General features: G+C 37.7%; 1 protein-coding gene across 6 annotated transcripts in view; it reads right to left on the bottom strand.

The window, feature by feature from the left end:
• MAMDC2 (MAM domain containing 2) overlaps positions 1-25,570 on the bottom strand; it is a 173,945-nt gene that overhangs the window by 13,460 nt on the left and 134,915 nt on the right. For 5 of the 6 annotated variants that reach the window (XM_082403663.1, XM_082403662.1, XM_082403664.1 and 2 more), the window contains exons 11-12: positions 23,535-23,628; positions 21,695-21,847 (exon numbers count right to left, since the gene is read on the bottom strand). In XM_082403663.1, the coding sequence (XP_082259789.1) occupies positions 21,695-21,847; positions 23,535-23,628 (247 nt within the window). The remainder of the gene's footprint in view (positions 1-21,694; positions 21,848-23,534; positions 23,629-25,570) is intronic. The other variant, XM_082403667.1, reaches the window with a different exon arrangement.

Here is a 25,570-nt window from a genome sequence, read left to right as displayed (position 1 = left end):
TTAAATAAGGAACCGAATGGTGGAGCTAGAATTTTTTTGTCTTTGTTGTTGTTCTAGTAGAATGACATATTCTATGAGATGACTGACTTAAACATTGGAAATGTTTCCCCAACTTTAGTCACACAAATACCACCATCATGATATATGTATTTACTTATCCACATACTACCTGCACTGTTATTCATTTAATATTTTTCTTTAAATAGATTCCAGTTTTGCTACTTAAATCCATTTATTCAAATAGGAAACTGCATGTTAGCATGAAAACAGAAAACAAGCTATAAATGGTTTTGCTGTACTGATTGTATATTTTTCTTATACATATTACTATCAAAAATATTCATCCACTTACCCCTTAAATTACCCAGTGGTACTTCGGAAAACATTGGTTTAAGGTCTACCAAACCTTCTGGTTTCTACTAAGTCATTTTATTTGTAAGCATAGGCCATGATTTTCTACTTATAAAAGCACAAATGACACAAAACACCGAGTCCAAGTAAGTATCCCAGAGATGAACATCAGATTTTGTAAACTAGTCACTCATTATAAAAATAGTAATACCGTTCACTTCAGTGGAGCTTATATAGTATCAAGCCTTTCAGAAATATAACCTCAGTTAATCATCACAGCAGCCCTAAGAGATTAGCAGGGCATCCACTGTTATATTTATTTTACACATGAGGAAACTGAGGCTCAGAGAAGTTATGTGACCATTTTCCAGGTTATGCAGGTAGCAAGTGGCAGAGTCAGCTCACTGTGTACCCCTTGGTCTTTCCACTAGACCACATACACCATGCTACACCCTAGAATTGCAAACTGCATCAGCAGTTAGTGAGTCAGGAACTACGGCTCCCTTGGAATTGCTATGTAGGATGATGTATTGATTCTGATAGACACACAATAAACTATATCGTAGCCTTTCTGAACTTCTTTTTTTATTTAATGAACCTATATTTACTGACCATCTAATGTAGTTGTCTGTAAAATAGCTTTGTATGCCTCTCCTCTTTCTATTTTCTCTTGTATATGTTCTTCCAAGTGTACATTGACAGGCTTTAAGGATGGGAAGTAAAAAGGCAGAATGCAGTATATGAGTACAGGTATATCCTCTGAAAGTCCCAGAACGCATTGCATTCAAAAAAGATTCTGCTGTCACTAACACCTAACAAATACCCTCCAGACATCAAAGAGAAAGATACTGTTGCTGGTCCAGCATTTGAGCCTATCACTTTATTAAAGTATAGAATAAGAAATTCAGCCATTTTTGTACCCTGCCATTATTTTACTGCCTGTATTTGAAAAAAGATACATAGAAAAGATTGTTAGGACTAAATGTAAAAAAAGCAAAAACTCAACAATGCAGGCAATAGAAGACCTTTTTGGATGTAATTTCATTATTGTTTAAATTGTACATCTAATCACAGGCAGGTTTGTTATTGTTCTCCCAGGAACCAAGCAGACAATAATTAAAATTACTTTGAATGAGTTTCAGTGCTTTAATATTTAAAATGTGTATGTTGTCTTAACTGATCTATAAGATCTTGTCTACCTCCAGCACCCTAGAAATCTATGAACTGTTACTAAGCCAATTAAATTTTCTTATTACTTCAGACCATATCCCTGTTGAAGAGAAATTCTAGTGACATTCATCTAAGCAACAGTAAGTACATTTACTATATAAGTCACTTCTTTAAAAAAAATAGAAGGTGGACTTCCCTGGTGGCACAGTGGTTAAGAATCCGCCTGCCAATGCAGGGGACATGGGTTCGAGCCCTGGTCTGGGAAGATCCCACATGCCGCGGAGCAACTAAGCCCGTGCACCACAACTACTGAGCCTGTGCTCCAGAGCCCACAAGCCACAACTACTGAGCTCGCGTGCTGCAACTACTGAAGCCCACGCACCTAGAGCCCATGCTCCGCAACGAGAGAAACCACTGCAGTGAGAAGCCTGCACAGCGCAATGAAGAGTAGCCCCTGCTCACCGCAATTAGAGAAAGCCTGCATGCGGCAACGAAGACCCAACGCAGCCAAAAATAAATAAAATAAAATGAAAAAATAAAAAATAAAAAAGTAGGAGGTAATTGTTAAGTGGTTTCTACCATAATTAAATTTAAAAGGCATTTGCAGTATTTTTTTTACTATGATAGTTGTCCCCAATATTTATTACTCAAGATTGAGAGTTATAAAGGGAAAGAAGTAGAATAGTCTCTCAGACAGTTCATAGCCAAAGGCAGTATAAATGTAAATTTTAATATTCTGCTTCTACTACTCCTTGCCAAAGACAGAACACCGTGTAATAACATAATATCAGATACAGCAAGACCTTGGGTAGAACAGCCAGGAAATATCAACAAAAGAATACAGTTGAAAGAGACCAGAGACACATAGAGCTCATTCAAAAACATTATGATGGGTTGGTTTGTAGTGCAGAAGAAAACAGCAAATGTCTTCAAATTTTGAGTATAACAATCATGCTCTTAAATATACGATGCTAAAAAATGAAATACCAGGGACATCCCCTTGTGGATATGTTGAGTAACTTGTAGCTGACCTACACTTCTGCTGAGAAAAATTATTTTAAAAATGGATAAATTTTTTTTAGAAAACATCTGTTTTGAAGTTGTCAGAGAGCTTCCCAAGCAGCAAGAACTTGAGGGGCCAAGATCCCTGAGACAAGGGAAGGTCAGTGAAGTGAACTCAACATTCTTCAAGCTGCTTTCCCCGCTGGGGCATTTGCCTATTCAGTTTAGAAGTTAAGCAGAGGGCAGCTAAGAGGCAGAGAAACCAACAGTTCTCACTGTGGGATGATAAAAACTGGAGTTCAGGGCTGCAAAAGCAGCCGGGGCTTGAGGATCAAGTTTTGTGAGAAAAGATACACACAGCAGAGTGAGCAATCTTCCCTTGAGGCATGTGCCAAATTCTTTTTATTTATTTATTTCTTATACAGCAGGTTCTTATTAGTTATCTACTTTATACATATTAGTGTATACATGTCAATCCCAATCTCCCAATTCATCCCACCACCCACCCCCCAACTTTCCCCCCTTGGTGTCCATACATTTGTTCTCTACATCTGTGTCTCAATTTCTGCCCTGCAAACCGGTTCATCTGTACCATTTTTCTAGGCTCCACATATGTGCGTTAATATACGATATTTGTTTTTCTCTTTCTGACTTACTTCACTCTGTATGACAGTCTCTAGATCCATCCACGTCTCTACAAATGACCCAGTTTCGTTCCTTTTTATGGTTGAATAATACTCCGTTGTATATATGTACCACATCTTTTTTATCCATTCATCTGTCGATAGGCATTTAGGTTGCTTCCATGTCCTGGCTATTGTAAATAGTGCTGCAATGAACATTAGAGTGCATGTGTCTTTTTGAATTATGGTTTTCTCTGGGTATATGCCCAGTAGTGGGATTGCTGGATCATATGGTAATTCTATTTGTAGTTTTCTAAGGAACCTCCATACTGTTCTCCATAGTGGCTGTATCAATTTACATTCCCACAAACAGTGCAAGAGTGTTCCCTTTCCTCCACACCCTCTCCAGCATTTATTGTTTCTAGATTTTTTGATGATGGCCATTCTGACCGGTGTGAGATGATATCTCATTGTAGTTTTGATTTGCATTTCTCTAATGATTAATGATGTCGAGCATTCTTTCATGTGTCTGTAGGCCATCTGTATATCTTCTTTGGAGAAATGTCTATTTAGGTCGTCTGCCCATTTTTGGATTGGGTTGTTCGTTTTTTTGTTATTGAGCTGCATGAGCTGCTTGTAAATCTTGGAGATTAATCCTTTGTCAGTTGCTTCATTTGCAAATATTTTCTCCCATTCTGAGGGTTGTCTTTTGGTCTTGTTTATGGTTTCCTTTGCTGTGCAAAAGCTTTTAAGTTTCATTAGGTCCCATTTGTTTATTTGTGTTCTTATTTCCATTTCTCTGGGAGCTGGGTCAAAAAGAATCTTGCTGTGATGTATGTCATAGAGTGTTCTGCCTATGTTTTCCTCTAAGAGTTTGATAGTGTCTGCCCTTACACTTAGGTCTTTAATCCATTTTGAGTTTATTTTTGTGTATGGTGTCAGGGAGTGTTCTAATTTCATACTTTTACATGTACCTGTCCAATTTTCCCAGCACCGCTTATTGAAGAGGCTGTCTTTTCTCCACTGTATATGCTTGCCTCCTTTATCAAAGATAAGGTGACCATATGTGTGTGGGTTTATCTCTGGGCTTTCTATCCTGTTCCATTGATCTATATTTCTGTTTTTGTGCCAGTACCAAACTGTCTTGATTACTGAAGCTTTGTAATATAGTCTGAAGTCAGGGAGCCTGATTCCCCCAGCTCCATTTTTCGTTCTCAAGATTGCTTTGGCTATTCGGGGTCTTCTGTGTTTCCATACAAATTGTGAAATGTTTTGTTCTAGTTCTGTGAAAAATGCCAGTGGTAGTTTGATAGGGATTGCATTGAATCTGTAGATTGCTTTGGGTAGTAGAGTCATTTTCACAATGTTGATTCTTCCAATCCAGGAACATGGTATATCTCTCCATCTATTTGTATCATCTTTAATTTCTTTCATCAGTGTCTTATAATTTTCTGCATACAGGTCTTTTGTCTCCTTAGGTAGGTTTATTCCTAGATATTTTATTCTTTTTGTTGCAATGGTAAATGGGAGTGTTTTCTTAATTTCACTTTCAGATTTTTCGTCATTAGTGTATAGAAATGCAAGAGATTTCTGTGCATTAATTTTGTATCCTGCTACTTTACCAAATTCATTGATTAGCTCTAGGAGTTTTCTGGTAGCATCTTTAGGATTCTCTATGTATAGTATCATGTCATCTGCAAATAGTGACAGCTTTACTTCTTCTTTTCCGATTTGGATTCCTTTTATTTCTTTGTCTTCTCTGATTGCTGTGGCTAACACTTCCAAAACTATGTTGAATAATAGTGGTGAGAGTGGGCAACCTTGTCTTGTTCCTGATCTTAGTGGAAATGGTTTCAGTTTTTCACCATTGAGGACAATGTTGGCTGTGGGTTTGTCATATATGGCCTTTATTATGTTGAGGAAAGTTCCCTCTATGCCTACTTTCTGCAGGGCTTTTATCATAAATGGGTGTTGAATTTTGTCGAAAGCTTTCTCTGCATCTATTGAGATGATCATATGGTTTTTCTCCTTCAATTTGTTAATAAGGTGTATCACATTGATTGATTTGCGTATATTGAAGAATCCTTGCATTCCTGGGATAAACCCCACTTGATCATGGTGTATGATCCTTTTAATGTGCTGTTGGATTCTGTTTGCTAGTATTTTGTTGAGGATTTTTGCATCTATGTTCATCAGTGATATTGGCCTGTAGTTTTCTTTCTTTGGGACATCTTTGTCTGGTTTTGGTATCAGGGTGATGGTGGCCTCGTAGAATGAGTTTGGGAGTGTTCCTCCCTCTGCAATATTTTGGAAGAGTTTGAGAAGGATAGGTGTTAGCTCTTCTCTAAATGTTTGATAGAATTCGCCTGTGAAGCCATCTGGTCCTGGACTTTTGTTTGTTGGAAGATTTTTAATCACAGTTTCAATTTCATTACTTGTGATTGGTCTGTTCCTATTTTCTATTTCTTCCTGGTTCAGTCTTGGAAGGTTATACCTTTCTAAGAATTTGTCCATTTCTTCCAGGTTGTCCATTTTATTGGCATAGAGTTGCCTGTAGTAATCTCTCATGATGCTTTGTATTTCTGCGGTGTCCATTTTAACTTCTCCTTTTTCATTTCTAATTTTATTGATTTGAGTCCTCTCCCTCTTTTTCTTTTTTAATTATTATTTTTTTATTTTTTAATGCTATTCTTGTCTGCTTACATTCTTCTTTTTTTATGTATGTATGTATGTATGTATGGTATGGCTGTGCTGGGTCTTCATTTCTGTGCGAGGGCTTTCTCTAGTTGTGGCAAGCGGGGGCCACTCTTCATCGCGGTGCGCGGGCCTCTCACTATCGCGGCCTCCCGCTGCCGAGCACAGGCTCCAGACGCGCAGGCTCAGTAATTGTGGCTCACGGGCCGAGTTGCTCCGTGGCATGTGGGATCCTCCCAGACCAGGGCTCGAACCCGCGTCCCCTGCATTGGCAGGCAGATTCTCAAGCACTGCGCCACCAGGGAAGCCCTCCCTCTTTTTCTTGATGAGTCTGGCTAAAGGTTTATCAATTTTGTTTATCTTCTCAAAGAACCAGCTTTTTATTGATCTTTGCTATTTATTTTATTGATCTTTGCTATTGTTTTCTTTGTTTCTATTTCATTTATTTCTGCTCTGATGTTTATGATTTCTTTCCTTCTACTAACTTTGGGTTTTGTTTGTACTTCTTTCTGTAGTTCCTTTAGGTGTAAGGTTAGATTGTTTATTTGAGATTTTTCATGTTTCTTGAGGTAGGATTTTATTGCTATAAACTTCCCTCTTAGAACTGCTTTTGCTGCATCCCATAGGTTTTGGATCATCGTGTTTTCATTGTCATTTGTTTCTAGGTACTTTGTGATTTCCTCTTTGATTTCTTCAGTGATCTCTTGGTTATTTAGTAATGTATTGTTTAGCCTCCATATCTTTGTGTTTTTTATCTTTTTTCCCCTGTAATTGATTTCTAATCTCATAGCATTGTGGTCAGAAAAGATGCTTGATATGATTTCAATTTTCTTAAATTTATCAAGGCTTGATTTGTGACCCAAGATGTGATCTATCCTGGAGAATGTTGCATGTGCACTTGAGAAGAAAGTGTAATCTGCTGTTTTTGGATGGAATGTCCTATAAATATCAATTATCTCTATCTGGTCTTTTGTGTCATTTAAAGCTTGTGTTTCCTTATTATTTTTCTGTCTGGATGATCTGTCCCTTGGTGTAAGTGAGGTGTTAAATTTCCTCACTATTATTGTGTTACTGTCAATTTCCTCTTTTATAGCTGTTAGCATTTGCCTTATGTATTGAGGTGCTCCTATGTTGAGTGCATATATATTTATAAATTGTTATATCTTTATTCTTGGATTGATCCCTTGATCATTATGTAGTATCCTTCCTTGTCTCTGGTAACAGTCTTTATTTTAAAGTCTATTTTATCTGATACGAGTATTGCTACTCCAGCTTTCTTTTGATTTCCATTTGCATGGAATATTTTTTCCATCCCCTCACTTTCAGTCTGTATGTGTCCCTAGGTCTGAAGTGGGTCTCCTGTAGACAGCATATATATGGGTCTCATTTTTGTATCCATTCAGCAAGCCTGTGTCTTTTGGTTGGAGCATTTAATCCATTCACATTTAAGGTAATTATCGATATGTATTTTCCTATTACCATTTTCTTAATTGCTATGTTTCTTTTTGTAGGTCCTTTTTTTCTCTTGTGTTTCCTACTTAGAGAAGTTCAGTTAGCATTTGTTGTAGAGCTGGTTTGGTGGTGCTGAATTCTCTTAGCTTTTGCTTGTCTGTAAAGCTTTTGATTTCTCCCTTGAATCTGAATGAGATCCTTGCCAGGTAGAGTAATCTTGGTTGTAGGTTCTTCCCTTTCATCACTTTAAATATATCATGCCACTCCCTTCTGGCTTGTAGAGTTTCTGCTGAGAAATCAGCTGTTAACCTTATGGGAGTTCCCTTGTATGTTATTTGTCATTTTTCCCTTGTTGCTTTCAATAATTTTTCTTTGCCTTTAATTTTTGTCCATTTGCTTACTATGTGTCTCGGCATGTTTCTCCTTGGGTTTATACTGCCTGGGACTCTCTGTGCTTCCTGGACTTGGTGGCTATTTCCTTTCCTTGTTAGGGAAGTTTTCCACTATAATCTCTTCAAATATTTTCTCGGGTCCTTTCTCTCTCTCCTCCTTCTGGGACCTCTATAATGTGAATGTTGTTGCATTTAATGTTGTCCCAGAGGTCTCTTAGGCTGTCTTCATTTCTTTTCATTCTTTTTTCTTTATTCTGTTCTGCAGCAGTGAATTCCACCATTCTGTCTTCCAGGTCACTTATCCGTTCTTCTGCCTCAGTTATTCTGCTATTGATTCCTTCTTGTGTATTTTTCATTTCAGTTATTGTACTGTTCATCTCTGTTTTTTTGTTCTTTAATTCTTCTAGGTCTTCATTAAACATTTCTTGCATCTTCTTGATCTTGCCTCCATTCTTTTTCCGAGGTCCTGGATCATCTTCACTATCATTATTCTGAATTCTTTTTCTGGAAGATTGCCTATCTCCACTTCACTTAGTTGTTTTTCTGGGGTTTTATCTTGTTCCTTCATCTCGTGCATAGTCCTCTGCCTTTTCATTTTGTCTATTTTTCTGTGAATGTGGTTTTTGTTCCACAGGCTGCAGAACTGTAGTTTTTTCTTGCTTCTGCTGTCTGCCCTCTGGTGGATGAGGCTATCTAAGAGGCTTGTGCAAGCTTCCTGATGGGAGGGACTGGTGGTGGGTAGAGCTGGCTGTTGCTCTGGTGGGCAGAGCTCAGTAAAACTTTAATCCGCTTGTCTGCTGATGGGTGGGGCTGGGTTCCCTTCCTGTTGGTTGTTTGGCCTGAGGCGACCCAGCACTGGAGCCTACCCGGCTCTTTGGTGGGGCTAATGATGGACTCTTGGAGGGCTCATGCCAAGGTGTACTTCCCAGAACTTCTGCTGCCAGTGTCCTTGTCCCCGTGGTGAGCCACAGCCACCCCCTGCCTCTGCAGGAGACCCTCCAACACTAGCAGATAGGTCTGGTTCAGTCTCCTATGGGGTTGCAGCTCTTTCCTCTGGGTCCCAATGTGCACACTACTTTGTGTGTGCCCTCCAAGAGTGGAGTCTCTGTTTCTCTCAGTCCTGCCGAAGTCCTGCAATCAAATCCCTCTAGCCTTCAAACTCTGATTCTCTAGGAATTCCTCCTCCTGTTGCCAGTCCCCCAGGTTGGGAAGCCTGATGTGGGGCTCAGAACCTTTACTCCAGTGGGTGGACTTCTGTGGCATAAGTATTCTCCAGTTTGTGAATCACCCCCCCAGTGGTTATGGGATTTGATTTCATTGTGATTGCGCCCCTGCTACCATCTCATTGCTGCTTCTCCTTTGTCTTTGGATGTGGGGTATCTTTTTTGGTGAGTTCCAGTGTCTTTCTGACGATGATTGTTCAGCAGTTGGTTGTGATTCCGGTGCTCTCGCAAGAGGGAGTCTCTCATCCGCCAGGATGGAAGTTCTTCTGGACTCTGCTGTGTACCTTCTACTCTCTCCTCTTCAGAAATAGAACAGCCAGTAGTCCTCCCTCCAAGGAAATGGCGAGCTAAGTCGTGACTATACAACAAAGTCTTTTTTACTCCATTGGAATTGCTGTTTAAAATTTCATTTTGAGGTTTTACATTTCCTTACTGGTCTCAACAATAGAGGATAGATTGAAAAGATAAGGCAAAACATTTAAAGTTATCCACATTTAGCAAAGCAATACCCTTCCTCTCCTCTGCCTTCCCAAGACTAAGACTACCCCAAATTCTTTTTTTCCTTTTTTTAAAATTGAGATACAACTGTCAATAAACATTATATTAGTTTCAGGTGTACAACATAATGATTCGATATTTGTATATATTTAAAAATGATCACCCCAGCAAGTCTAGTTAACATCCATCACCACACACAGTTACAAACTATGTATGTGTGTTTTGTGATGAGGACTTTTAAGACCTATTCTCTTAACAACTTTCAAACATGCAATACAGCATTACTAACTATAGTCACCATACTGTACATTACATATCCATGACTTTATTTTGTAGCTGGAAGTTGATAACTTTTGACCACTTCACCCATTTCACCCACCCCCCACACCCCACCTCTGGCAAACATCAATCTATCTATATATCTATGAATTCGGCGTTTTGTTTTGTTTTTAGATTCCACATGTAAGTGAGCGCATATGGCATTTGTCTCTCTTTCTCTAACCTATTTCACTTCGCAAAATGCAACCAATGTCCACCCATGTTGTCGCAAATGGCAAGATTTCATTCTTTTTTATGCTGAACAGCATTCCAGTGCCATATCTATATATCTATATACTATATAGATATATATTCACACATACATACATACATACAGAAAACTGTCATTACTTGACCTGCTTGGCAAGTTTCATTCTCACACCTTGTCTTTATTTAACCTGACTGAGGTAAACCTTATTCTGTATGAACAGCCTTATCTCACGGGCATTTGCCAAGAACAATCAAACAATTGTTTAACATTGCAATTGCCTAAGGTGCTATTAACAATGGAAGCTAACAAAAGGCTGACAAAAAAATTTTCAAGAAAAAATTAGGGAATGGTATGTCTGTGGGGGGCTTTGCAAAACTCCAAAATATTCTTGTCAATCTAGAAAACGATGCACATGTGCAGAGATATGCACATACCCAGGAGAGAACTGAGAAGGTCCTAAGCTGGCTGACTTTGAGTCTCTGAACAAGAAAAAAGTGAAGGCTAGCAGAGATGTAAACTGTCTACTTGAGCATTGAAACCATGCCCCAATACAAACATAGAGAACCTTTGCAAGGGCTGGGAGATGTACTGGTTCAAGTCATTTAAGAAAAATCTCTCTTCAATCGTTAGTTGTTGGTTAAGCTGAGCATATTTTTCAGTGGCCACACACAACAAAGAATACAGACTCTATATAATTAGTTCAGGAAAGTCACTAAACAAACAAGTAGCAGGAACAACAGCAATAACAACAACGATAACAAAATGTTGGGAGGAGGGGAAGCTGTCACATTGCAGTATTAAAAATAACCAGTTTTCAACAAAAATTATGAGACACATAAAGAAACAGGAAACTGTGGCTCATACACAAGATAAAAAGCTGTCAATAGAAACTGTCTCTAAGGAAGCCTATAACTGAACTTACTAGACAAAGCCTTTAAGTCAGCTATTATACATATGTGCAAGAAATTAAAAGAAACTCTGTCTGAAGAATTAAAAGAAAGTATGAGAGTGATGTCTCACCAAATAGAGAGTATGATTAAAAAGAAAATTTACAAAAAACCAACTAGGAATTATGGATTTGAAAAGCACAATAACGGAAATGAAAAATTCACAAGAGAGGCTCAACAACAGATTGGAATTAGCAGATGAAAGAAGCAGTAAACTCGAAGACAGGTAAACTGAGATTATCCAATCTGAGGAACGAAGGAAAAGGAATGAAGAAAAATGAACAGAGCTTCAGAGGTTGGTGGGACAGCATCAAGTGTATTACCAAATGCACAATGGGAGTCTCAGAAGGAAGGAAAGAGAGGAAGGGGCAAAAAGGACATTTTAAAAATATAACGCCTAAAAATATTCCAAACCTGATGAAAAATGTTAATCTACACACCCAAGAAGGTCAAACAACTCTAAGTGGATAAACTCAAGGAGACATACACCTAGAAAAATCACAGTTAACTGCTGAAAGACAAAGACAAAGAAAACTTGGAAAGCAAGAGAAAAGTGACTCAAGTAACTCATTATGTACAAGGGATCCTCAGTAAGATTAATATGTGACTCCTCCTCAGAAAACATAAGAGACCAGAAAGCAGTGAGATGACATAATTCAAAAGTGCTGAAAGAAAACCAAGAATTCTATATCAAGAAAAACTATCCTTTAAAAGCAAAGGAGAATTTAAGACATTCCCAGACAAACAAATACTGAATTCATCACTAGCTACTAAAGGGAATCCTTCAAGCTGAAATGAAAGGACACTAGACAATAACTCAATCCACATGAAGAAAGAAAGGGCACTGATAAAGGTAACTATATAGGTATATATAAAAGACAGAATAAATGCATTTTTGTTTCTCTTTTTAAAATATCTGATTTAAAAGAAAACTGCATAAAGCAATAACTTAAAAATCATGTCTATGGGCTTATAATGTAAAAGATATCATGTACATGACAATCATGACAAGGAAGGAGGTGGTTTTGTATACCATGAAAAAATTAAGTCAATGTTAAATATAAACTAGATTGTCTTAAGATGTTAATGTTAATCTTTAGGGCAATACTAAGAAAATAACTTTTAAAATATATAGTAAAACAAACAATAAGGAGATTAAAATGTTATCTTAGAAAATATCTATTAAACACAAAAGAAGGCAGTAATAGAGGAATAAAGGAACAAAAAAAACCTGTAATACATACAATACAGAAAACAAATAGAAAAAAGGCAGACATAAATTCTACCTTATTAGTAATCACATTAAATGTAAATGGACTAAACACTCTAATCAAAAAGTAGAGATGGGTAAAATGGATTTCAAAAGATTCAATTATATGCTACCTCCAAGAGACACACATTAGATTCAAAGACACAAATAAGTTGAAAGTAAAAGGCTGGAAAAAGATATGTCACTCACACAGTACCCAAAATAGAAATGGAGTGGCTATAGTAATATTTGACAAAACAGACATTAAACAATGAGATACCACCTCATATCCATTAAGATGGGTATAATCAAAACGAGAAACCAACAAGTATGATAAGGATATGGAGAAATTGAAACCTTCACACACTGCTTGTGGAAATGTAAAATTGTGCAGTCACTTTGCAAAATAGTCTGGCAATTCCTCAGTGTTTAAATATAAAGTTACCATATGATCCAATACAACCAAGAGAAATGAAAACTTATATTCACACAAAATCCTGCATGCAAATACCATAGCATCATTATTCATAATAGCCAAAAAGTAGAAATAAACAAAATGTTCATCAACTAAATAATGGATAAACAAAATGTGGTATTTCCATGCATTGGAATATAATCACAATAAAACCAAATGAAGTGCTGATTCATGCTACTAGGATGAACCTTGAAAACATTATGCTAAGTGAAAGAAGCCAATAAAAAACTACATGTTGTATAATTGCATTTATATTAAAGATCCAGAATAGGCAAATACATAGGGACAGAAAGTAGATTAGTAATTATCTAGGGATGGGGGTGGCAAGAGTTGGGGAGGGAATGGGAGTGAGTGCTAATGTATACAAGGTTGCTTTCTGAGGTGATAATAATGTTCTGGAATTAGATAGTGGTGATGGTTGCACAACTTTGTGAATATGCTAAGCACCACAGAATTGTATACTTTAAAAGAGTGAATTGTATAGTGTGTGTATTCTATCTTAATAAAGCTAATATTTAAAAAAATGGAAATTTTGTAACTGAAAAATAGAATTACTAAAATTAAGTAATCAATCATTGAATTTAACAGCATACTGGACACAGCAAAAAAGACTTGCAAACTAAAAAAAAATAGGTCAATAGAAAATATCCAAACTGAAGAATGGAGAACAAAAAGAAAGAAAATCTTTGTAAAAGAGCATAAAGGATATATAATACATGGTGAGCTCTTTTAATGTACATGTAATTGGAATCTCAGGAAGAGAGGAGATAGAGTAGGGCAGAAGCAATATTTGACAAGATAAAGGTCAAGAATTTTTGAAAACTCAACCTAAAGATTAAGGAAGTTTAATGAACCCCAAACAGAATAACTACAAAGAAGACTACACACATGCAAATCATTTTAAAATGCTGGAAACAAAACATGAGGAGAAAATATTAAAAGCATCCAGAGAATAAAAGTACACTTTCAAAGGAACAACTAACTATATGACTGAAAACTGACTCAATAGAAATGATGGAAGCCAGAAGACAACTGAATGACATCTTTAAAGGTCTGATTAAAAAAATGATTGTCAACTTAGAATTCTATTCTCAGCAAAAACATCCTTCAAATGTAAAGGAAAAATAAAGACATTCTCAGACAAACAAAAACTGAGAGAATTCATCAGCAGTGGACTTACACACACACACACACACACACACACACACACACACACACAAAACCCCAAACCAAAAACAAAACAAAACAAAACACTAGATGCAGAAGAAAATACTTCTGGCAGAAGAGAAATATTTCCTAAAAAAAAAAAAAATTCAAGAGAGAAACATGGAAATGCAGGAAGGAATGAATACTAATGGAATGGAGAAATAAGTGAATAAATATAGAAGAAACCAAACCAGGCATATCTTCTGGGGTTTAAAAAATACAATTTCTATATGCCTAATACTATAGGTTCAAAATATATACAAGCAAGAATTGATAGAACTGAAAGGAGAAATAAATTCACAATCATAATAGGAAACTAATACACCTCTCAACTGAACAGATAAAAATCAGTAAAAATATAGAAAATAGGAAGAGGATTACAAGCTTGATTCAGTCAACATTTACAGACCACTTCATACAACAACAAAATATACATTATTTTCTAACACATAAAGAACATTTACCTAAATTGACCCTTTTTTGGGCATTTCAACAAATTGCAAAGGATTGCAATCATTAAGGGTATGTTCTCTGAGCATAGTCGGATTATCTAGAAACAAATTAAAAACAGTAACTAGAAAATTCCCAAATATTTAGAAATTAAGCAATACACTTATAAATAACCTATGCATAAAAGAAAAAAGCAAAATGGAAATGAGAAAATATTTTGAACTGAATGAGAGGGAAAAAACAACTTATTAAAACATGTGGGTTACAGCTAAAACTGCATTTAGAGGGAAATTTGCAGTACTTTTCTATGTACATGTTATACTTCAGTAAGTATTTTACTTTGAAAAAATGAATAGCAATGTACTTTTCTAGCAGTATCTAGGAGATCCCTGGATGGGTATTTAGGGGTCCTGGATTACAATCCAAGTTCTAAACTAATACTGAGTAGTTGTCAAAGTAAGGCTAAAGGAAAAGCATCTCAGTGCAGGAAGAGAGTGCAAAACTGGGTGTCATGATCGTCTGGTTCCAGTCCTAGACTCCCCTTTAATTAGCTATGTCAGTTTGTTGAATCAAATAACCTCAGTTAGGAGGTAAAACCTGGGAGCATCTGAGCTAAACTTGGTTGCAGATACTTATCTAGGTATCACAATAATTTCGTAAATCTTGATTTTGAGTACCTTTAGATGATGCACATACATCAGCAAACCACAGTCCCCACCACACTCTGTTACATAACAGCTCTCCTGCTAAAGACATGGTTTCCTAACACATGACTGCATCTGAATTTGCAACCTCCGGGCCATGTGTTTTCTAAGGTCCTTTCTGGTTTTAATGTTCTTTGTTTCCATGACTTGCGCTCAAAAATATGTCCAAAATCTGGACATACTTCTACTAAATATTATTCATTGTTTATCTGAAATTCAAATTTAACTGGGTGTCACATACTTTTACTTGCTAAATTTAGCACTTCTACCATCAATGCAAGCGACTTTACAAGATTCCACAATAATAACCCGTTCAGGAGGGACCATTTTGAAGGTTGATATAATCTATGGTAGATTGTTTGCAAAAATAGCCATAATTATTCCTTCCCTATATCCAGCAGCTCCTCCCATCAAGAGATAGAGTCCATTTCCTCACTCTTTGAATCTGACCTAGCAGAACAAGTTATCCCAGTTGAGGCCCCCCCTAAACTAGCCAGCTCCTCACTAACCTGGCAGATGGCTTCAGATGCATGAATGAGCCCAACCAAGAACTGAACTGCCCAGCTCAGCCCAGATCAAATTGCCACCTTGCAGAATAGTGAGTGAAATAAGTGGTTATTATCTTAAGCCACTAAGTTTTGGGGTGTTTGCTATACACTAAAAGCTACCTGATATAGAACCAATTCTAATCCTAATAAAGGAGTTAGATGTGATAATCCTTTTTCTTATAATGTTTTTGAAACCTGGCCTCTGATTTATGAAGCTGATACTCTTTCATATTGTACAACATTCAGCAAAAGTCATTCATTCATGGTATTGGCCTGTTGCTTTTCAAGCTGATCTGAATATAAATGCCCAAGACCTCACCTTACGTATCACCTGAGCTGAAGGCGGCATCAAGAGAACTGTGTTTGAGTCCTGGCTCTCGTCCCCAATTTGCCTCTGTCTACCTTCATCTTTATGAGGGAGCCACTAGAGAAGGGTTTCAAGCCTTTTTCTGAGATGGAACTGCTTCTCATTTTCCCAGACCTTTGTGATCACTTAGACAGATGTTCAGGATAGTGTTAGATGTAAAGCCCTTAAGCAGGATGGCTAAGAAAGTGGTGCCTACTATGATGTCTATTGGGAAAACTATCAAGGAAAGCTTCATCATTTTGCTTTGGGACCACTAAAATGGTCCATTTAAAGCCTTTCAATGAATGCTTTTTCTACAAAGAGTGAACATGCAAATTCCTTAACATGTAGACGAGGCTCTTGGTGATCTGGTTCTCATCTGACTGTCCACTGTCATCTCCCACCACTTTCCTAGATGTGCCCATACGAGATGCTTCTGTTCACTACTACAGATTTTCTGTCTCACTGGTCTCTTATTCTAGTTACCATTACTACAACTAATTCTACACAGTCTTTAAGCAGTTTCACTCAGATGCACCTGATAGATGCCTTGTCTTAGGCCCATGCCTACTGCCTGTTACTTCCTGTATTTGATGCTGAGTTTTGTGCAGTCATTTTGGGCTTGGCCCTCGGCAGAATCACTCAGCACCCATGCAAATGTAACCTAGAAATAAGGGAAGAGTGAGTAGCCAATGCTGAATGGACACTTATCTTTGGCCAGTGCAGGAAGGGAACCTGTGGACAAATGCTTCTCCCTTTCTTCCCCTGGGTGATGGCTCTGAGACATACTTCAACATGGTTTCTCAGCTGTTCCCACCAGATCAAGCAGCCAGATGGTCACAGCAGTGGCCAAGTCAGGGATGGATCCTCGTATCAGCTCTCCCTCTTTCCCTGCTTTGATGCCTTTGCCCCACACTTGTACTCCTTGGGATCACATCTCCAAATGTACTACCTGCATACAAGCCTATATCTCAGACTTCACTATCTTGGGAATTCTGGTTGACAGTATCCTACATGGCAGCCAGGTAGAATCACTTGCAGTTCCCTGAAGCTGCCATACTGCTTAATGGCTCCATGCTTTGCACCTGTCATCCCCTCATCCTGAAATGCTTCCCCACCCCCTGATGTTCTTCTTGATGAATTCCCACTCATTCTTTAAGACGCTTCCAAGGAGAGCTAACTGTTCCTCTCTGCGTGGTTCCATCATCTCTAGAACTTTACTGTTATTACCTTACTTATTGTAATTCTGCGGCAATTATGTGGTGCCTAATGCATAGTGGGTCCTCAGAAAATATGGAATAAATCAAGATCGTAGAGACCCTACACTAAATAACATTTATGGTTGCCCCCAGTTCTAAGATGTTTCATCTTACATTATGCACATGTAGCTTATGACACTGGTGGTTTTAACAAATAAACAATTGTTTAAAGGGCCTTTAATTGCTTATGCTTTAATTTTTGAATGGGTGATCCTTGTCATACTGTAATCTGAGAGCCAATATATCAGCCCACATTAGGCCATTAGAGGCCAGGAAAAGGGGAAGCCACCCTTTGAAGGTTTAGGATACACAGTGGGTGTGTGGGCTGCAGTCCTGGAGTTAAACTGACAATATTTGTTCACCGACACTAGAAACAGGTCAGAAAAAATTTAGATACTTTCTGCTGGATACATTTCAGTGGATGTCTAAAACTACCATCAGTTTGAATATTTCCTTTCCAAGAGCAGACACCCCTCTTTGGTGTAAAGGGTAATAGGGGTGAGATTACGCTATGTGAAGAATTGTGCTTTTCACGTATAAGCTGTCACAACTGTTCCAGGTCACGTGTGGTCTCTTACTATCATGTAGGCTGGGAAACTCTGGTGGTGAGGCAGTGTGGAAAGAATATGGACATTAGAGCCCAACATTCCTGAGATTCAGTCCCTACTCTACCACTTATTGCTGTGTGGCCCTGGAAAGGCACTTCTCCAACCTTCAGTTTTCTCATATGAAAAATGGGCACTTTCACATACTTTACAAGTTGTGGTAAGGATGTGTTATCAACTGAATGTTTATTTACTGAAATTTATATGTTGAGATCCTAATCCCCAATATGATGGTAATTGGAGGTAGGCTCTTTGGGAGGTGATTAGGTCATGAGGGCCAAGCTCTCATAGATGGGATTAGTGCCCTTATAAGAGTCTTCAGAGAGCTCCCTTGCCTCTTCTGCCATGTGAGGACACAGCAAGAAGACTGCTGTCTATGAACCAGGAGGTGGGCCCTCACCAGACTCCGAATCTGCCAGCACCTTGATCTTGAACTTCTCAGCCTTCAGAACTGTGGGAAATAAATGTTTATTATTTAAGCCTCTCAGTCTATGGTATTTTTGTTATAGCAACTCAAACTGACTAAGACAGGATATAAAGGTCCCAGCACAGTGCCTGCATGTGGTAAACGCTCCATAAATGATCACTAGATATTATTATTTCCCCAGTAGAATAACTGTTAAAGTAACTTAAAGAACAAAACCAAGACATAAAACTCCAGTGCTATATCTGTAGGTACCCTGGGCACCACATAGCAAAATTTGCTACCCCTCTGCATTGTTGTACATAGGAATAAAAAGATACAATCTGTAAAAAATTTTATATGGTTAGAAAATTGAAAGGTGTCTTGAGAACCTTTAGGAAGTTTGCATTGAAACAGATGAAATGAAGGATGGAGAAGGAGGCAAATCCTTGAAGCAATTTACTGGGAAAAAAATTAATACAAAAACAGAATTCTCTGTGTTGTACATTGTGTCAATTATTTTCTTGGAATAAGTATTGAACACACTAAGAAGTTTTTGCATTACAATTTTTGTTATGAAGTTTCACCCCAGCCAGCTGAAACATTCTTCAAAGTTTTCAAAGAGACAAAGCAAACACAATCATATAATTTTCTTTAAACAAAGCCACACCAAGTTAACTAACATGTGCCCTTAAACCAGGAGCAACGTAAATAAAGGAGCAAAATGATGAGTAATGGAATTTCTACTGCATGCGCTTTTGTAAGACTTTCATAGATTTTGTGTATGGGGAGGAGGTGGAATGTCATCTACAAGTTAAACAAGTTTAAACTCAACCATCCTTTGAAGTAAGCAAACAGATAAGTAGCTATAATTATTCTCATTTTCTAGATGACATCACTGAGACTTAGAGATTTTAAGTAACTTTCTCAAGGTCTCATACCTAGTGAGTGGGGAGCCTTGACACCATAGTTCGTGGGTCTGTTATAACCAGGCCTGGTGACCCTCCTTCCTTTTCAGAGACTCCCTCTCTCCACTGCTCACTATTTTTGTTTTGTCCTCTCTTCCGTGTCTAAGACATGGCATGGCCTGTTACCCAGAGAATTCCCCTGTGGTAGTCCACCACAGCATGGCCCTCTTCTCAGATCTGTCGTTGCTAGCCTTTTTGGTGTTCCTGAGAAATGGAAGAAAAGCTGTCAACTCCCTCCCCCAGAAAAACATACATACAGACAACATCGTGATTACAATGGACTCGAACTAAAGCTGATTTATTCTTGATCTTTCTCTACTCCTCTTGTAATTTAGTTTCTCCCCATTATCACATTTTCTAGGGGTCTTGCTAACTAAATGGTTAGTTATTCTTATATACATCAGTGAAGGCTTGTAGTTTCATTTATTCACTCCATGGACATTTTTGAGCCTCTGTAGTGTATAAGGTACAATAGTAAGCCCTGTGGGGATTCAAACAGGAATTTGATAGTACTCTGCCCTCAATACACTGCCAATCAGAGCTAATGAGACTCATTTTTTGTTTGTTGGTTTGAGTTATCTCTTTTCACTAGATTCAGTGTTGAAAGGCCATGAGGCTGCAGCTGCTGTAGCTTCTTGCTACCATGAGAGGAGAGCCTGTCTGAGATTGGAGCCAACTCAGAAAAACCAGAGCAGAGAGATGGAGAGAGAGACTGATCCCAGTGACATAGTTTTATCCCCTACATCAAGCTATGCCTGAAGTCAGCCCTGAAATGGCCTTTCTTTCTGTTACAAAGGGTAACAAACTGTTCCCAACCAAAATAGTCCTAACATATACAAGTCTTTTTTATCATCTCTTTTAACTTCCTTGTCTTTCCAGATATAGTCTCACACACTCTTAGAGCTCTCTTAGAATCTTCTACTCAGTGCTGGAACCTGGTCGAACCAAGGCTGAATCTCTTCAACAGCATCCCTAACTGATGCAACACTGTCCCAGACTCTCTGAAGCAATAGGAAGGAGAGAGAGGTCAGTGGGAGGACCAAGCTGCACATCTTCTTCTTAGTCAGGCAAAGGTGCATTTAGGATCCGAGGCCAAATGGATACTCACTGGGAAGGTGGCTGGAACCAAAGGCTCTCGAAAGGACCCAAGTCAAAACTGCCAGGAGGAACGTAAGCAGAAAATCTGTGTGAGTTGTACCTCTGTAGTGCAAGCGCTAGGGGAAGAGCCATAGGAGATCAGCCAGAGAGTACAGTGCCAAAAATGGTAAGATGCAAAAGAGGCAGGATTTAGATACCTTCTCCAAAGAGCCAGTATTTAGATATCTGTCATAACAGAAGGTATTCAATATCCAAGAAAGAATTTGAAATAGCACCAAACATTTTAAAAGTTATTTTCTTTTAATCCCTCCTCCACTCACCCTGGCTAAATGATCATGAAGATGAGGGGCAGAGGAGGAAGTTAAACACAGTTAAAGCACAGAGAGTCTTCCCTTTTATCATCTCCAAACTATGAATCAGGCCCATGCTGAGGGAGAAAGATGATTTGATTGAATGAGAAACTGAAGTTTTAATTTGAATTGGACTTTTTAACATACCTGAATGTGTGACGGCTCCTATACCTCAACCAGACTGAGAAGCTATGGGATCTGCCAAGGGGTGGGGAAGGGAGAATTCTCCAGGGTATGTTTGAAGAGAGTGTTGGAAAGAAAAAACAAAGCTGTTCCTGATTGCACCCTACCAAATTAAGCCAATTCAATAAATAGGTTGTGCTATAGGTTGCTCTGTGGTGTTATTCCCTAGACTTATCTTGAGGTAGACCATAAGAAACAGCACTATGCAACTCTCTGTAAGGACCCTTCAGGAAATATCTCTATAATCTTAGTACCAGGGATAGTTCTTTTTTTCTGGACCAAATGATGTGCTGTTATCCAACTGGTATACCAAGTAAAATTGAGAGGGTCAGTGAGAAAGGTCTATTCTTTAGGGAGTATTTTTATCACTGACATTGTTTACAATTGCTGACACATGGTGATAATAAGAAGTAGATCAACTTTTAGCCTAGTTTATTGTAGTTTATACATTTTCTACAGAAAATGCACCTCCTTATTGCTTCCACCCATTGATGGACTGCTTCATCTGTTTCTATCCTAAGAACACTGTAAATCATGTTTTACAGATGAGTTTTCCATCTTTTTCAGTTTCTAGAAAGTGAGGACTCAAACTGATATATCTCCTCCCCTGTCTGCCAGCATATTTCTATACTAGGTCTCAGTCCTGGGCTTAAGTTTAGATCATCATATACTTTTTTTCATTTTTGTCCATCTCTCTTTTATTTTTAAACCTACCTCTAATTAAATTATCTTTGTGTGCATATCTTTGTAAGCTCTTTAAATCCTTTTTGCAGCAAGATATATAAGCAATGTAATAAACAGAAAGAATGATTTTAAATGCACATACTGAATTACCTACCCTACATGTGTAGCATCCCACGTGCAGTTCATTCTAGACACATCATTTTTCCCATTTCAAAATGCAGTAAATGACCCCTAGAATGCTATTTCTGGTTTCCTTAGGAAACAGCACCATGTGGCATAACTCACCTACCCCAGTGGTGTGATCTCCCTTTGGTCCTGTGTAGGAGGTAGGAGTTTCTCCCCTCCTCCTGTGCCAGCTGCTCCGGTTCCTTCTCTCCTGAGTAAATGCACATTCATCTTGTTCGAAAGTACACTCTCCAGGTGGAGTTGGAAGCTTCTCTGCAAGGAAACAGCAGGTGTTGGGATTGCTGAGGCTCTTTCAATGAATACGTATTCCAAGGCTCACTGGAAGCACATGCTGCACGTATGGGTGTCGTCTGGCCACACGTCCCACATGAAGAGGCAGCCCCCTCACCAGAAGCCCACCTAAGCCACACTGGTGTCTCCAGCTAGAGGCTGGACTCCACCCTAGGTTCTGCCAGAGAGGCAGAGAACAATCAGAAATCTAGATCCAAAAGTATGGGAATACTTTGAGAAAGACACTTTCTCTGACTTGTGAATTTATTTGTGTGAATGAGCTTATAAAGCTCTGAAAATTGGAGGTACGTTGCCTTTATGGAAACATAAAAATAATAAAACGGTATGCAGGAGCTTTCTTCAGAAATCCAGAATGAGTGAAGGGAATCCTCAGAGCAACTCTATAGCTGCTTTGGAGGAGGGGGGGAATGTGAAAGAATTAAATGTGATTTTGGAGACATAGCTTAATATGCGTGGAGCAGGTTACTGAATTTTTCTCTGCCTCAGCATTCTTATTTGTAATGTGGGAATATTAACGGTATCCACCTCAGGGGGTTGTGAGGCTTAAATAGGATGATGTATGTAAAATATTTAGAACATGAAGTTCTCAATAAATATTAGCTAAATATATATTAGAACTTGGTGTTTTGCTACCTGGAGGCTTATTTTCCATTTCCAAAAACAAATGTTTATGTCTTTGGGTGCTATCTTCAATAACTGTAATAATGATTATTATTAGAGTGGTGTCACCTCCCAACTTCCTGGGGACTTCTTTGGTTGTACCTCCCTACATCTAGATTCTCTAAAAAACAGCCTATCTTTTCCATCTCTTGCATGATAATTATTTTACTTCATTTTATTTTATATACACTACAAGCTAATGAAGCCTCATTCCCTTTTCTACTTCTTGAGTGTAGAGATTTTTATCTTGTTTTATGTTGTTCTTGCAGTGCCACACAAATCGACTAGAAACAAATTATCTTTTAATTAAATAAACATGGAGATTATTCTCTGGTGCCAAATTGATGCCACAATTTGCCTGTTTGTTAAAGAAATGGATACCCTGAGACTTAGGATGCAGTGGTAATTAGTAGAGAGAAACCAGTGATTTGGGTTGAGGTATGCACAATTTTCTCATTAGACATAATGTCCAACACACAGCCACAATATTTGTCACTATCATCAATGCTTGCTCCATTGTTCCACTGTCATTTAATTCACTTGGAAAATATTTACTTATTATCATTTAGAAATGATATGTTTAGCCTAGTCTATGTATAATAACAATTTCATCAATATTTCTTAAAAATCTGCATGCATATGAGGCAACAACAATAATAATAACAAAAGGAATTATAATAGAAGGCATTTGTTTTTAAAGCACTGTTTTGTGCCAGGTCCTACACTAGGGAATTTATGTGTATTATCCCCACTTTTCAGGTAGGTATTACCACCTCTCTTATAGATGAAGATACAGAGGTCAAGTCATATGTACAAAGTCACACATTGCATTCAAGGCATCATTTCTAAATGAGAGAGGCACTTCTGGCAAGAAAAGCAAAGGACAGACTAGCACAGATTAAATGTACGTGGTATGTTCTTAGAGAAACAGGACACGCCACGAATCGGCCAGGGAGACAAAAGAAAGCTGAAATGACCGCCCTCTTACCTGGAGACCAGCAGCTTCCCAATTCTATTGTAATGTCATCCAGGGCTACAAGTCCACAGTCCCAAAAACTTTTGCACAGGCTCATGAAAACCACCTGCAATTCAGAAAAGTAAAACTGTGAGTTCTGTCAACTGAAAATTGGAAACTCTTACGACCTGGGATGTACTTGACACAACAGATGTGCAGAAGCAAACTACAGGCACCTCTTCATTGTCTGTGAACCACAGATCACAGTGGCATGAGTAATGGTTAACCATTTATATATGACCCTGGGACTACTTCTCTTATTTTTTTCAGCAGAATCAAGCTCACAATGATATGTTGTGTACACTAATGCTGAACTTAGTTTGCATTCTTTAAAACACTGGGAGAGGAAAGCAAGAAGTTAACTAGGTGGCAGAGGAAAACCAATCAACTTTTAAATATTTTCCCCAGATAATCCACAAAGTGCATACAGGGTGGATGGCAGTCCAAGCTTTTTTACAAACATTTCCAGTGTAAACACACTATTGATTTTTTGGAAGTGACTTTCTGGCAATGTGCTTCATTCATAGAGTGAACAAAGTCCCAGTGATTTGCTATCTGGAGACCCAAGTTCCATTTCCAAAGTAAAGATCTATGTCCCTGAGTGTTATCACTAATAAAAGCCCTAAATGCAGTTATTTTATCAGGCCAAACATTTTTACTGTTGTATGTGAAGGAAAAATAAATCTCTACTATAAATTATTAAATTCACTGTGCCAAAGAGAGAGAGAAAAGTCTTGGATTTCTTTCCATTAAGCCAATTTAAAAGTCTCCTTTTCATGTATAGGATGAGCAAAGAGCACTTTTCAAAACATTTATACTAGATTTTCACTGTACTTTGCAGTTTACAAAGCTGCTTCACAGGTATAACCTAATGTTTAATGAGCACAAGGTCATTCAGTCCATGGCCAATCCCTCAAATACAAATCTTAATTCAAAAAAGACAAAGAGATATTACAGAAAGTACAACCCAAATTATGAATAATGAGAACATTTGATTTTTTTTAGGTTCTAATATTCAGTATGCTATGTCTTCAATTTATCTGTGTTATCAATAGGATCTATTTGCTCTTTAATGATCAGAGCCACCAGAATATAGAATTTATTTAAAAAGAAATTGAAAAATCTCATGACAGTTTATCACTATGCAAAATATAAAATGTCTTAGGCCAATATCTTCAGAATAACTCCTAATCGTAAGATGTGTGAAAGTTTACTTGGACTGTATTCATATCACTTTAAATTATAAAAAGGATAGTTTGGAGATGTAATAATATATAACTATATATATTTACAAGGAACAAAATAAAAAGGGCGTTTTGGGTTTTTTTAATTTAACTTCCATTAATTTTCTTATCTTTATAAATTCTAGAGATGATCTGACTATGTAAAATATTTTACTTATAGGATTTATGCGTGGGAACTTGTTCCCCATTTGCAAAGCAGAGGTCTATGGCATCAGCCCTGAGTACAGTTACATTTTATCAGCAATTCTTCCTGTTCTATGGGAAGGAATAGTAATCTGTCTCGTAATTTACTGAATTAATTGTGCTGCAGCGAGAAAAGACTTGGCTCTCTTTTCGTTTCTCTTCTTTAAAGTCTATTTTTGACATGAATAGTGAAAAAGTACTTTTTCAAAATGGTTCTGTGGTAGTGAAATGATTCACCATGTAACTTATTACCTAAACAAAACTCAAACATTTGGCAGGTAAACATATCTTAAAGAGGAGAAATGTAAACATGCTTTCACATGTTTACTACAGCATTATTTTATAATGACCATAAAACCAAGCAAGCAAGGAAGCAAACAAATGAAAGAACCCAAGATTTCAAAAACAGAGGAAATACACAAACCATGGTGCTACAATCTAAGAAATAGGCAATCATTAACTCTGATAGCTTGTGAATATTATTTAGTAGTAGAGAAATATATTCCTCTCATAATGTTAAGTGAAAAAAAGCTGGTTATAATAGATAAAATTAAAATAAAGCAAAATAAAATAAGATAAATT

This window comes from Balaenoptera borealis (genome assembly GCF_965194805.1).
Source record: "Balaenoptera borealis genome assembly, chromosome: 8".
NCBI classification, from domain to species: Eukaryota; Metazoa; Chordata; class Mammalia; order Artiodactyla; family Balaenopteridae; genus Balaenoptera; species Balaenoptera borealis.
This window is presented reverse-complemented; position numbering and strand designations above follow the sequence as displayed.